The 15007-nt window shown below is 37.4% G+C and overlaps 2 protein-coding genes across 2 annotated transcripts in view; one reads left to right on the top strand and one right to left on the bottom strand.

Moving 5' to 3' along the window:
• The window catches only part of LOC134839170 (uncharacterized), a 41724-nt gene extending 40838 nt beyond the window's left edge, over positions 1-886 (top strand). Inside the window, exon 3 of the mRNA XM_063854631.1 lies at positions 47-886. Coding sequence (XP_063710701.1) covers positions 47-702 — 656 coding nt within the window. The 3' untranslated portion in view covers positions 703-886. The remainder of the gene's footprint in view (positions 1-46) is intronic.
• Positions 887-10209: 9323 nt separating this feature from the next.
• LOC134840709 (uncharacterized) overlaps positions 10210-15007 on the bottom strand; it is a 53596-nt gene continuing 48798 nt past the window's right edge. Inside the window, exons 13-15 of the mRNA XM_063856699.1 lie at positions 13298-14127; positions 10752-12538; positions 10210-10456 (exon numbers count right to left, since the gene is read on the bottom strand). Of these exons, the coding sequence (XP_063712769.1) occupies positions 10334-10456; positions 10752-12538; positions 13298-14127 (2740 nt within the window). The 3' untranslated portion in view covers positions 10210-10333. The remainder of the gene's footprint in view (positions 10457-10751; positions 12539-13297; positions 14128-15007) is intronic.

Below are 15007 nucleotides of genomic sequence, written 5' to 3'. Positions count from 1 at the left end.
CTGATCGAAGAATTGAATGCGCCTGGTCAATTTTGTGTTTTCTTAGGAACACAAAGACCCATGATTACGAAACCATGTACTGTACAGAGACCTGTAATCAAATCTCGAAGCAGCAATCTAATACCTCCTAAGTTGTCTGTTCCGAAAACATCCAGTAGGACTTCACAAGTTAACCCAGGACAGGGTCAGAGATCAGAGCATGGTTTGGACAGTAGTGCCGAGGAGCGTGATCTCAGAAGCAGTCGGAATAAGTCAATTCCGAGAAACAGAAGCGGAATTCCGCTCATTTCCAATGCACATGACAAAACGAAGCACAGTGCAATCATAAACAATAGTGGCAATGTATCTCATGTGTCATCAATAGGAGGAATGCATAGCAATGCGAATTCGAATATTGGGAGGTTGTCTTCAAGAGATAGTCGCAGTATATCTCCGGGACAGCGAAGAAGAAACAACAGTTGCAATAGCTCCACAGCTCCCGGGCGCTCTCTGGCACTGAAAAAGGTCACATCGACAAGAAGTATTGCCAACCCCAATGTATCTCGTGGAGGTTATGGATATGACAGCAATAATATACGGAAATCACAGTTGCCGACAAGTTTGTCATCCAATAGCTTAAAAAATGTGCAATCCTCCGTCAACCCAAACGACAGCATGTCAATTACTTCGTCTAATTTTGCACTCGATGACGAGTTTTACTGAATCACTCACTGCCGCTGATGCAAGTTTACAGTTCTATATGAAACTAATTTATTTCAACTCTTTTCCATCGGTCTCACTTATTATTGGCTTCAAATTAGATAGTAGTGCGGAATAATTAGTGCTCGCATGTGTTGATATTTAAAATAGCAAGAAGAGATGGAGTTAAAATAACCAGCCAGCTGTTTTTGAACATTCTAAATCAGTAACAATGAGCGAAGGGAATGAAGTCCGGTGATTCGCTTAGTTTTATACTTCACTTAGTTTTTTGTCCCGACCATTGGAAATGGGGAGGAAATTTGTATTCGGGTGTTTTACTTTTCTCCACGCAAAATTAGGTACCACAAATAATCATTGGAATGGGTCGAGTGATATATCATATTAAATCCCTTTCAGTCGTGATTCGACCAGGATAAACAATTTCTCAAGTATTTTCTCTGTGTCGATAACGTTTCATTTGAAATTTCTGATTTTTCGTCTAATTTCGAGCGAGTAAAGTGAGCGACCACGCTTACAAAATCCTATTTTTGCTTAATTTAAGCCGTGAAAGCTTAGTTTTACTCGAGTAGAGTTAATTTTTGGAGTGTTTTAGCGCCATGTTGGGATGCAAAAATTTTTATTTTTTTAAAAATATTTTAAGATTACCAGTCGATGAACGTAGCTCATACTCTTACTTAGGTCGTGATGATGTTTTTCATTTTTTTCAAGAAAAGTCTTGCAAAGCTCTAATAACTAAAGAAGTGCTTTCATAAATGCACATTTGAATGCCATTATGTATAAATGCTTTTTTTTTATTTCAATACTAGTTCATTTGTACAATTCACTCTCCAATTATGGAAGCTAAAATGGCGCCAAAAAAAACTTGATCATTTTATAATTCAGAAAGTGGAATTTCTTTTTTCGATTTCCCAGCGGAATAAAAACTTTTCCTCATAGTCCAGTTTTCCCAAATTGGTTTGAATTTTATCCTTTAATGCCCATCATAAATTTCTTTTGAATTTCCAAAGCAATATTCCGGTGCTTATTTCACATTCTATTGTCTTGGAATATTTTTGTTTGTTTTTGTTTCAAAACTAGCCTTATTCATTTTGATAGATAGTCTTTTTTCAATTGTGTTTTGTTACGTATCGCAAGTTGTGCGAAGCTCAGTTTAGCCTCTGTGTTAAAAACTCGAGGTCGGTAATTTTCATGCAAAAGCAAGTGTTTGCATTTGCAACCGCAAGTGTAATGCAACTTGCTTTCCAGACTTGTTTCAGGGGTTTGATTGATGGAAATTTTTCTCTTTTTAAAATTTTTCTCTTTTAAAAATTTTTTTTCTATGTGTCTTTAAACGAAGTTGAGACACTTATTTGGGCCGTGTTTTTGTTTCAGGAGAAAATTTTGAAAGTTGCTTGCGCTCGAGGTTATATTTTTCCTATTTATCAAATGAACTTCAATTTTCAGAGTTCCCAGTGGAACACAATTTTTTCCTTGACCCAATTTTGGTTCCGACTGCTTTCCACGCAAAATCAGGTACCTCAAATAATCTTCGGACTGGGTTGAGTGGTATATCATATTCAAATCGTGATTCGAACAACGTTTAACAATGCCCAACAAATCCTGTGTCGAGACAAACGGGTTGAAACTTCGATTTTTTTGTCTAATTTTGAGCGAATTAAGCGAGAAAGCAGCTTTACAATAGCTTATTTATGCTTGATTTAAGCGGTGAAAGCTTAGTTTTACTCGAGTAAAGTTTATGTTTGCAGTTTTTTTAGTGCAAAAGAATTCTGCATAAAAGATTTAATTTTTTAAAATTTTTTTAATCGTTACGATTCGATGAACTTAAAGGTCTTAAATAGCTTGTGATGATTTTTAAGGAAAAGTTTTTGAAAGCTTTAGTGACAAAAGAAGTGCATCCATACTCATAAACGCACATATGAGTTCCCTTTGCTGTATTGCCTTTTTTGAGTTCAATACAAGTTCATGTTCGAGAGGTAGGCAAAATTGTGAAATCTAAATTGGCGCAAGACATGTTATCAATTTCTAGTTAGAAAGTGGATTGATACTCAGAAAGTTTTCTGGAACTCGAAAAATTTCATCTTTTAACTTTTTTTCATAATGTCTAAAAATTCAGACCTCGAGCTCAGTTAAAATTTTCCGAAAGCCATTGTTTGCACTTGCAACCGCATATGTATTGCATCTCGATTCCAGACATGCTCTGGGTTTTGATTGATGGAAACACAATCAACCTTTTTTCTCTTTTTTTAAAAGTTTTTTTTCCATCTTATATATTAAATGAAACTCCGAATGCGCTATGGACGCAATGTTCAACTGAACGCAATGCTTTAATCTTGTCGAATGCGATGTTTAAGAAATTTTTTAAGGCTCAACGTTCAAAAGAAGATCGAGTATATTCTAGAACTTTCAAATTTTCTTAGGTCTGGAATATTCGAGAATTTTTTTGACATTTATTCTTTTTTTTAGACAAGATGAACTCAATTCATTTTCAAGGCTAGACAGTGCCTGTCCATTTTTTTCAGAAAATTTTTCCTTTTCGGATTGATTTCAATCTGAAACGAACCAACTAAAAACAGCAACCTCTTTGCTAAAAAAAACTAGCTGTTTACAAACCGATTTGCGCTATGAAATGTTTTGAAATATTTCAATGTTTCATCTCTTGCATAGGTTGCTTAGAAAAACATAAACTTTTCGCCAATCGATTTGCTCAGTGAAAACTTGAGAAAATTCAAAGTTTCAGTGGCTCAATAGCTTGCTTAGAAAAATTGAAACTTCTCGCCAGTCGATTTTCTCTGTGAAACAACAAAAATATTTCAAAATTGCATCACAAAAAAAGCGTGCTCAGAAAAACTTTGAAATATTTCAAGCTATTTCATAGACCGTATCGTTTTGCGAAAAGCTCAAGTTGTTTAAGCAAAACTTTTCGCAAACCGATTTGCCCTTTGAATTAACTTGAAATATTTCAAATTTTCTGAGCTCTAATTGCTGAACAACTTAACCTTTTCGCAAATTGATTCGGTCCAGGAAATTTTGTGAAGTATTTCAAAAAATTTTTAGCTTGCTAACAAAAACCGTAATTTTTCGAGAAGCGATTTGATCTATGAAGTAACTTGAAAAATTCAAAGTTTAGGAGATGGAATAGCTTGCTTAGAAAAACTTAAGTCTTTCGCGGAACGATTAGGTCTACAAAATTGATGTGGGTTATTTGAAGTTTCATCGCTTGAATGGCTTCATTAGAAAAAACAAAACTTTCCGCTTTCGAAGTTTCCTAGCTTGAATAACTTGCATAGGTAAACTTTCCATTTTGGCAAAACCTTTCGGTCTATAAAATTACTTGGCTTATTTGAAATTTCATCGCTTGAATGGTTTCAAATGAAAAAAAAATTCCTGTTTTCATTTAGTCCTTCAATTTGTAATTCTACTACCCTTGACTTCGCATATTTTCCTTCTGTTTTTTTTCGCTTAAAAGGTTTTTTTTGGCCTGATTAATTTCTTCTCGTATATTATCGGTCTACGAATCTAAATTTGGGACGCTCGAGGGAGCGATAGTTTGTATACATTCCTCCGGGTCGCAGCAAACGATAAAAAATCTCACAATAGATTTTATAGTTCAAATTTTTTCATGACAATAGTTTTGTTTTTGCTGGAAATTTTTTTTTGAATTTTCATTAAACGTCATTGATTGTGTTTCTGGACGTGTTTTCTGCAAATCGAACATCACTCCAGACAACATTCCATTTCCTTTGGACTTTCTGTGGCTCTTTTTGTTTCCTGTCTGCTAGCTTGCAATGCTACTTATGAGGTATCGCAAGTGTTGCGAAGCTCCGCTTCACCTCTGTGCGCATAACAATTTTTCACCAGTTTTACACTAGCAAGCTTTAGTATATAAGAACGAACCTTCTTTTTTTCTAGTTTAATTCGCAAATACAAGTCTTAATTTATTTCACTTATGCTATAATCACAATCTGAGGATTGGAAATTTCATTGCATCTTCTCTGCTTTATTTGTGGCTAGTGTGTCTTTAAACGAAGTTAAGACACTTATTTGGGCTGTGTTTTTGTTTCAGGAGAAAATTTTGAAAGTTGCTTGCGCTCGAGGTTATATTTTTCCTATTTATCAAATGGACTTTAATTTTCAGAGTTCCCAGTGGAACACAATTTTTTCCCTTGACCCAATTTTGGTTTCGACTGCTTTCCACGCAAAACCAGGTACTACAAATAATCTTCGGACTGGATTGAGTGGTATACCATATTGAAGCCCTTCAGGCCGTGATTCGAACGACGTTTAAAAATTTCCATTAAATACTCAGTGTGGACAGAGGGTAGGAATTGGATTTTCTACTCTTTCGAGCGATTAGGCTTACCTTAGCCTATTCATACTTAATTTAAGCCTCAAAATTTAATTGTACTGGAGTGAAACTTTTTTTCAGAGATTTTGCCGCCATTTTAGGAATCAAAATGTTGCAGAAAAAAAATAGAACGGTTTTTTCGTTTTTCTTGTCATTTGTTTTGCAAAAACTGTTTTCCAATTTGCCTATTTTACTATGACTGTCGAATGTTTCTAAGTTCTAGTTTTTTTGTTCAGATCCTTTGATTACACCACGGAGAAAAAATACCAGTTGAAAAACCTTGATTTCACTATTTAAATAAACTTCGGAATTTTTTTCCAAGACTATGGTCGGAACAATTTGTGCTTCTTGCACAGTGACCGGCTATCCTTGTTATCAATTGGTATAGTTTTATGAAAAAAAGTTTAAATCATGTTAAGGCTCATTAAATTTCAAGAACTTTTATTAAATGAAACTTTTTTTAGAAATCAAATCATGTTAAGGCTTATTATATTTCAAGATTCTTTATTAATTGAATCTCTTCGAAATTCTTATTTAAAAAAACGCATATGTGTTAGTTAGTTCATCAAAAGGGTCGTGATAGTATTTCGCATTTAATTTTACTAATGCTCGTTTCTATCTGTATTGCTTAACTGTTTACAAAATCCAAATGGGTTTCTGTAAAGTATGCCATTTGAAGTTAAATTTCAAAAGTCGACAAAAATCAAAACTGCTCTTACAGGTTGTAAAATTTGATCCCTGATTGTGACTTATAATAATTAAGCTCGCCTAATAAATAAACTGTAAAAAATTGTATCAATTTTATATTGAAATAATAATGAAAACAAATGAGTCTTCTACCATTCTACCAACAATTTTTAAGCTTAAAATTTATTTCTTACATAACCTAATCTTTTCAAGTGACAAGCCAATAGAGGTACAGGTTGCCGGTAGCAGAAAATTGATTTGTTCTTGCTCACGGAGGGTTCAAGGAGGTATATATTTGAAAAACGTTGACGAAGGTTTGATTCTTGATTAAGTGTCAATGAACCAAGTGATGGCTTTTTTTGTTGTGGTTTTTTGAGTTGATCGCAATCCAATTTGATTTTTTTACCTTTTAAATCTATGGCTTTCAAATTCAATGCTAATACCTGCACTAGAATGAAGGCAAACTGCGCTTCCCAATAATGAGAGGGCAAATCGCGTGAAACAAAATGTGATTGGCTTGAATTATAAAAATTAAAAATGTTATTATATAGTGGAATAGAAAAAAATTACTTGATCTAATTTTCTCAGTTACCATTAGTCTAATCAAAAAAAAATTTATGACAAAAGCGTCTTCAAAATGAAGGAGCTTTTAGAAGATAGTTTTTTGTTGAATTTCAATAGTACAACTTTAGAAAATTTTTCAGTTTTCTTGAGTTCATTGAGTATTTGCTATGGTACAAAATTTTGAAACAAAACAAATCTACTCTTTAGATCTAGAGTGATGGCAGAACTGTCAATGTTCTCATTTTCATATTGACTTTCAGCAAAAAAAAGATATTTTTGCTTGGGTGGTTTTTTATCTAGAGAAATCAGCAAAAAATCTTACTTTGAATTGGTCTGATGAAAAAACAACAATTCTGAGTAAATTGTTTGCCGGTTTCTCTAATTTCTATGAGCGTCAGTAGCACAATTGTGAAGGGCATTCAACTGGAAAACCCTAATGTCCGAGGATTGAGGTTCAATTCCCGTTAAAAGAATTGCTTTTTCACAACTTTTGAGTTTTAACGCTTGCGAGTTTTAATCACTTGGAGTACATCATCACTTGTACATAATCACTTGGAGTACATCAAAAATACCTCTGTGTTTCATGTACAGTCTCCGTTTGCCGAGTAACCCTCCGCCCTGGTTATGGAACGCAAACCGTGCTTTCTTAATACCTTCGTTAATAGCAATTTCTTAGTCTCCAGCAGCATGCAAAGTCGTAGTATATTTTTTATGGAATACATAAAAGGTCTCTATTTTACATGCCAACGCTATACTGCGTTTCGTGTCAATGTGAGGCCCAGCTTGTCACTTTTACTCTTTTTTTGAAAAGCATCGAAATAGCTGCATTGTGATTATATGGACAAAATAAAACCTTACGTTGAAAACAAATAACAGTTTTCGATGGGGGTTAGGAAATTAGACGATAAGCAATTAGACGTGACCAACAAAAACGAATTTAGACGTTAAATTATTTTTGTAAAACTAGTATTTTAGACGGAAAGCAAAGGGCTAACAAAACTTATTGCTTGAAACAAGTTTTCATAATTACAAAAATAATATATGAACCCATTGCATATCAAAATATTTATCTCAATTGATATATAAAATGTTAATTTCAAGATTATAAAACATTTTTGAAATGCATAAATTATACAATTGCGGCATGTGAAAAATGCGGCATGTGAAAAGTTGATTTGCATTTAAGGAAGCTGAACGAAAGTTAAATGTAGCCGGTAAACAAATTTAAGACACGAACAATACAATTACGTCTAATTTCCCATATTTGTAATTTTGCATCGACGTCTAAATTCGTTTTTGTTGGTCACGTCTAATTTGCTTTTCGTCTAATTTCCTAGGCCCCGTTTTCGATGAGTTTTTGTTGATTTAAGAATCGTCAACGTAGAGTATATTATTTAGATAACCAATTTATGAAACGTCGCTTGTTTGTTTGATGCAGGATTAAATTCGGTTCAATTAAGTACCTAAATAGGAGTGGAATCTAAGATTTTAGCAGCATTAGTTTCGAGATCGTTTGTTTAGTAAAACCTTTATCATCATTACTGCTTTATCCTGTTCAAACGGGGTCGGCGGGCGCTCCTAAATCTTCGAGCACCAGAGTTTGCGGTCGTGTGCGTCAGCTTCTGTCAGTCTTCGTCTTCTCATTTCACCTTTATATCCTCTTCAAGTCTTTTTCCCTGAACCTCAAGGGAATATGCTTCTTTGATTGGATTACCGTCTTATCTACGCACGACGTGCCCGAGCCATTGCAGTTTAGCCTTTCAATAAAGCTCTCTGAATACTAAGTCGGCTCATAATCGAGTCTGATGGAATGCGATATAATAAAGTTACTCGTTGGAATCCCTCATAGATGAAAGACCGAATGGGTGAAAATAAAAATTGGATTTCAGTATTTCAAAAAAAGAAAATATCAAAGAATTTAAACCTTAACAGGGACATAGTATTAATATGGACCGAATATAAAAACGGCAGATTCATGCAAAGTTTTCAAATTGTCACTGACCTCCGGCGAATTGGACTAAAATTTATATTTCAATGGTTTCTTTATAAAAGAAGCAAAGTATTGGTTCAGTTCATTCCTTTTAGTTGAACGACAATTGATTCATTTTAATAATTGACTTTTGACTGTTTTTGCTTGCGGTCCTTCGCCAATGAATCTTTTGCAGATTTGGTCCTTGTCCCTTGAGAATAGCCCTCTGGTTACTCCTCATCATTCTGGGCATGCGTTTGTGTTCTAATTTGAGAGTCCAAGTTTCACAGGAGTAATTTTCATACGTAAATTAACCGTAATTATCGGAAATTACAAGTCAACAAAGAATAACGATAGATATGCCCAAAAAAATGCTTTGGGAATTCTTTTCACGAAATTGCGAAAAGTCCCCAAAATTGGCAGAAACACTGCTAAAAGCAGACTGAAGAAAGTTTTTAATTTCTAATGAATAATTTACATCATTTCGGAAAAATATAACTTGATGCCAACAATTTATATAATTATTATTTCTGCCTCGTTTCGGTTTTGAAGTAGATCGGTTTCTGGTAGCTGGCCGATTGTTAACATTCCATTTCATACGTAAATTAACAGTAATTATCGGAAATTACAAGTCAACAAAGAATAACGAACTGCCATAAATTTTGGTGTTTAAAAGCAGAATTCAAAGTCATAAAATACGCGAAATAAAAACATCAAATCAATTTTAAAACAGCGCGTGAACAACTTGTGAACTTTGTTTCGATCTTTCAGTTTTCGACTTTTTGTACACACTGTTCTTCGTTCACCAGAAAAGTTCATTAGTTACAACCTTAGTTTTTCTCGCTATGAACTCTAGCGAGAACATCCTCGCCCCCCAACAGAGAGAGAAGAGGTAAGAGCTCCAAGGTCAGCCGGGTCAGCTCTCAAATCCAGGAACTGCTCCTGTCCGGGTCGGCGGACCTTATTTCTGCCTCATTTCGGTTCTGCGGTAGATCGGTTTCGGATAGCTGGCCCATTGACAACATTTCATTTCATACGTAAATTAACCGTAATTATCGGAAATTACAAGTCAACAAAGAATAACGAACTGCCTAATTTTCGGTATTTGAAAGCAGAATTGAAAGTCATAAAATACGCAAAATAAAAACATTAATAAATCAATTTTAAAACAGCGCCTGAACAGCTTGTGAACTTTGTTTCGATCTTTCAGTTTTCGAATTTTTTTCACACACTGTTCTTCGTTCACCAGAAAAACTCATTAGTTACGACCTTGGAATTTCAATTTTTATTTAAATGGACATCTCTGCGTGTGGAGATGAACTTCGCATAATGCCGGTACAGCGTCTAATTACCCATGATCTGCAAAGAGTGCTGATAATCGAGGTTCGGCCTACTCTTCTACCAGAAACGCCACAAGGATCGACAGCATACTCTCATTCCCTTGGTTTTGGCCACATTAACACGAAGGCCTTTGGATTCCAATGTGATTTACACATAACTAAACCATGCTCGTTAGTAAGCCATTTCACAGTCTCCAGCAGCTTGCAAAGTGTGTCTCATTTAGTAAAATAGGTTTTGAAATGTAAAGCAGTTATGACTAGGTTTGTACGGAGAAAAATTGTATGGAGTTGAAATGTAGGACAACCGCTTCACATTATCAAATGTTATGAGATACATCCAATTTTTTGGGCTTAGCTGGCTGACCAAGTTGCGACATTTTGAAGTGCGAGGAAAATTTCATAACTTGCAAAAGTTTCTACCGAAATTTGAAGGTGGTCAAATTTTTCGTCAAAAAAGTATCATTGAAAAAATGCAGCTTAAAATATGCTGAGTCTAACCCTGCTTTTGTTACTCGCAGGCACCTCAACAGCCGATTGTGGGGCATTTTTTGTCTGTTATTGAACCAAAGTTGGCATTTTTTGGCTTTTTTTTAATATGAGACTATTTGAATTTTATCTGCGTTTGAATGAAAATAAAGGCAATTGCATTTAAGTTATTTACAATTAAAATACTTAGAATAATCTAGACAATACAAAATATATCTGAATTTAAATTGATTCTGTGGCTGTTTAAATTGACTCATTGCTTTTGGGTTTCTGGAAAGCTTGTTTCAGTTTTTTTGGATTTGGTAACAAATTCTTGATTTTCGCATGTTTCAATGCATTGTTTTTTGTTTCTGTTGTTTCTTCGATCTGAAATAAAAGATTTTGCATTCAAATGGTTCAAGTTTATTATCACTTTTTTCAACCCGTAATCAGTGTTTTGCATTGATGGCATGGCTTATGTAATGAGTTAGTTCAATTACATAATAAGATTCTCTGAAAATTGGATTCTGTTGTCAGACAGACGAAAGGGACAAATTTCTAGCCAAGTACTTATTGGAAGAGTAATTAAATGAATGGTTGCTGCGCAGTACAGCTAGATAGGGAAACCTGGATAATGTAATCCCCTCAGTATTAACAGTTTCAAAATGTGACTGTGCCTCACCTCCTCGTGGACAGAGCCAATGGACGCATCGTGTCTAAGGGAAGAGTAGTTTTCTGCTGGGATATTTTTCCTCCCATCCATAGTCGTCCAGAACTTCTGGGGTCTGCGAGCTATTGAGTCTGCTGAAAATGACATGGCTTCTCCCGTTACTACTCCTCCTGAACCAGATGAATTGGAGTTCGACTGGCAATGCGGCTGAATGTCTCCGGCATTGAAAGAACTTGACTTTCCTATTCTGGTCCAGTTTTTAGAATGTCGTCGGAGTGGTACTTGAGAGTTGAGAGAAATGGAGGGGTCCAAGCTATACTCGAAGCCCGGGTTCACAAACGAACCTGATCCAGACTCACTTTCAAAGTCGGAGGCTTGTTCGCTTGCTAGCTTCGCCTCGAACAGATCTTCGTAACTGCGCGCGTCGCTCAGAGTCGTGTTGGAGCTTCCACACTCCTCCCGACTATTTCGCTTGGACTTGCTCAACTTTTGTGTCGAGTAGAATGCCAGAAGTTGATGAGGTATTGGGCCGCCTGCACTTGCACGCGTACGTGTTGGAATCTGTGGACTCTCTAGAGGTAAACTGAGGTTGTGATTGACGATTGTAGCTGTCAAGTGTGTGTCGGTTTCGTGTGGTCGTGGTCTAGCCATGTCGGAGCTGTTGGATCGCTGGAGGCTTGCTGATCCGCGGGTCGGAAGGCTGGCATTAGAGGTGGTGTCTGATAGCTGGATGTAGCCTTCTGCTGTCGTGCTGGAAGAGGTAGTTGAGTTCTGGGGTTGATGATGAGGATTGTGGCGTTGTGTGTTGAATGAGAAGGCTTGTCTGACAGGAGTCCTGTTATTTGAACCAGAAGTCATGCGAGGTGTTGTGGAGACGTATCTGTTTTGAAGGCTTGTCGTGTGCATCTCTGCAGTGCTGCCTGCATCTGACGAACTATTGCTAGACTTGGTCTCCCTGTTCAATATTGCAATACTGCTCATACTTGAGGGTGCCTGCTGGTACACAGCAAGGGGCGACCGAATCAAATCGTTTTCGCTTGTGATACTGCTTACTGAATCGCCAGCTGAAAATTCGGGAGCTGAGGGGTTTCGGTGAAACCTAATCGGACAACCTAGACGGTCATCACATGCTTCTAAAGATTTTTGTCTCTGAATTGAAATGGGTCGTCTAGGATCAGCTCCCGTGCCATAAGCATTTTGTCTTCTGTGATATGTGGTATTGCTTCGGTTTAGCCTTCGCTGGTACAATCTCATGTCTGTACCTGTAGTTGCCCGTGGAGGTACGGGAGGTACGTGAGATTGTGTTGGGTTGTTGCTAGCGGGAAAGAATGCCTGTTTGCTTGAGTTTGGCGGTAAAGGAGATGTCGGTGTTCCAGGTTGATCTGGAGTTGACAATGGGCTAATGGGGACTCGCGGAGGAATGGCTGGAACGTTTGTAGCACCATTTGTGGCTGGGGAATTGGAACTGTAATTTGAGTTTGCACTGTCTGAAGTTGCCAGTGTCGCGTCCTCGTAATTTGTGATTGGAGGAGAGGATGTTGTGGAGTCAAAATTGTTCGCTATGCTATCGCACATGCCTCGACTGATGCTGCCGCTGCTTGTCACTTGTGTCTTTGCTTTGGGTGTCATGATTCGTGGCAAGGTCCTGCACTCGATGTTTGCCTGGACATAGGAATCCCCTAAGTGCGCTTGGTGGTCAAATTGAGAGTCTACGCTGTTTGAGTAGCTTCCAGCCTGGAAGTACTTGGTGGGACTGGAGCCGGGTGCTATCATCTTGTTTGCTATCTCATTTCTCTTTTCTAAATAATGGTAGTAATAAGGGTTTGGAATAGATGCAAACGGATAACCTGTTTTCTCTAGACTAGTTTTCTTTGAACTATAGGCGGCGGCCAAAGAATGTGGAGAGCATTTTTGAGGCGGAGTGTTTTGCTTTATTTTATCGAAAGGAATCATTTTGCAGTTTGTTTCACGATTGGTGTTAAAATTTTAGTTTTATGAATCAGATAGGGCTTTGCGTAGTTAAACCTCTGATGTTCAATTGTTCACTTTCAATTCGAAAGTCGACTAGATGTTAGTTTTAAAAGTTTATTTGAATCGGTTAAATGTAGAAGCGCAGAGTGTTAGCTTGCAACGCCAGTAATCAGAGTAGATCGTTGTTATGAAAAGTCAAATTGAGAGCTCATTCCAAACTTTGTTTACTATTTGAACTAATTTGTTTTCTCTTGCTCACCCTTGACCACTGGGAGCAGATTTAAATCATTGTGTAGTTGTTTTGAATACTCCTTTTGGTAATGATGTTTTTTGATAAATATAGTGGTCTATTTGACTTCATTTAGACACCTAAGATTTAAATGCTTTAATTTTGTTTCATTGACAAATTTATTACATTTCCCCGGTTGTTAGTTAACTCAGCACGACTAGCAAATATTGCCAAATTTAAGATGATGGCCTTACTAGTGCAAGTTTTAGTTTGCTCACTCTGCAGATACTTTGAATTAAGAATAATTTGTTCAGAGAATGACAGAGGAAATAAGGTCTGCTATTTGAACCCCACTAACCGTCTGTGTACGTTTGTTTGCTCAGAAGGTTTTTGAGGAATTTGTTGGGGTTTTGCCTGCCCTGGGGGATTGCAGTGGGCGAGGTGGCTCCTCCCAATAACTGGGCCCGGTCATTAACTGCCACTGCTTGATCGGCAGCCATGGCTCTTTTGGTCTTGCTAACAACGCTGCCGCCGCCTGTATCTGAGACGCTTCTTTGGTGTCTGACTTCGTCCACTTCTGTCGCTCTGTTCGCCGGCGTGGACCCGCTTCGGTGAACGCCGATTGAAGCTGGATTGGACGGAGAAGGGGAAAGGGAGGGTGCTGTTATTCTGCCAGTTGAGATGTGACCGAGCTCTTCGATCCCAACCCCGGAACCCCCACAAGACGCAAATCGGGAATAGCCCTGGGTCTGCACGTGGCTGCTGGGAATAGTATCGGGATGAGAGCTGCAGCTTTGCGATGTTTGCCGACTTCGAGTTGGTGAGAAGGAGCCGCTTTGCTTCTCCTCATTTGATCGGTAGTTGGTGTTGGAGAATCCAGCAGACTCGCCTTCTGGTTCCTGCGTTGAACTGATGTTTTGATTTAGAGCGTCTGTTTGACGTTGTATTACATCACTTGGGGATAATGAGTCTGGTTGGTCATCTTGGTCGGGGTTGTGCAGAGGGAATCTCGATAGGTTGTTGGGCGAGTGGTTTAGTGATTCGGTGTTTTGAGGAGCGAGTAGCTCTCTCGTTTCGGCATTTCTTGTTTCTTCGCTCAATGAAAAGTCCTGTTCTCGGTTGAAGGGTTTGACTTGCACCACTTGTTTAATGTGTAAAGGTGGACCAGAGCTCGAATCCACGCGTAATCTGTAATGGACAAGGAAAAACACAATTTCGGGCTTCAATCAGCGTCGTTAATTGGTTCTATTTCTGGAAATGTTATCGGTCAAAGATTTTAAAAAAAGAGTAATTGTTTTCCAATTCTATAGAAAGCTTCTGTGAAAAAATTAAAACCAATATGTGTTTTCTTTGGTATTGATGTTTGGTTCGCTTTTCAATCAAACTAGATTTTTTCTGAATGTATTAAAAACCGAGTATAAAAACGCTCTCTGTTCATGCTTGGTGTGTGGTTTCAGCTCGCTGGCTAGCTTTTATTGTTTTTGGACGCCTTCGATTTTATACGTGAGTGTAGTACTGCCGCCGTAGACCAATGTAAGTCACAATGCAGTTCTGCGTGCTAAATTTATGAAAACAAAGCAATGATTGCTTCACAATTTTTAACAGTGAATTACGCTTATAAGGTAACTGTTCTTTTTTAAACTTCTTTGCTTTCAATTTTGCTTGTGACTATCGCGGCTGTTTTAAACTGGTCATTTTTCACTTCATTGTGGCTTTTCAAGCAGGACGCCTGACCATAAGCAGAAAGCTTATCATGTGTTGGTGTGCCACAATGTGTTAAGTTAGGCCAGTCTGTAATGCTGGCTAATTGACATTGTTCTGTGAGTATAGAGACGGTCGGCGGCAGAAGGCCACATCACATGCGTCTGGCTTGTTTCAAATTCTCAAAGTTAAATCTCCATCAGTCTCAGCTGTGCTGATGTTGCATCCAGTCCAGTAGCACAGAATGTTCCGACAATATTCATAAAAATTACGAAGAAAAGTTCTTCAAATTATTAAGCTCTTGAAATTAGTGTCGTTTTTTGTACGTGGTGTGATGATAAAACTAAACACACGCGTAAAAATTTGG

This window comes from Symsagittifera roscoffensis, chromosome 2 (genome assembly GCF_963678635.1).
Source record: "Symsagittifera roscoffensis chromosome 2, txSymRosc1.1, whole genome shotgun sequence".
Classification (NCBI taxonomy): Eukaryota; Metazoa; Xenacoelomorpha; order Acoela; family Convolutidae; genus Symsagittifera; species Symsagittifera roscoffensis.
This window is presented reverse-complemented; position numbering and strand designations above follow the sequence as displayed.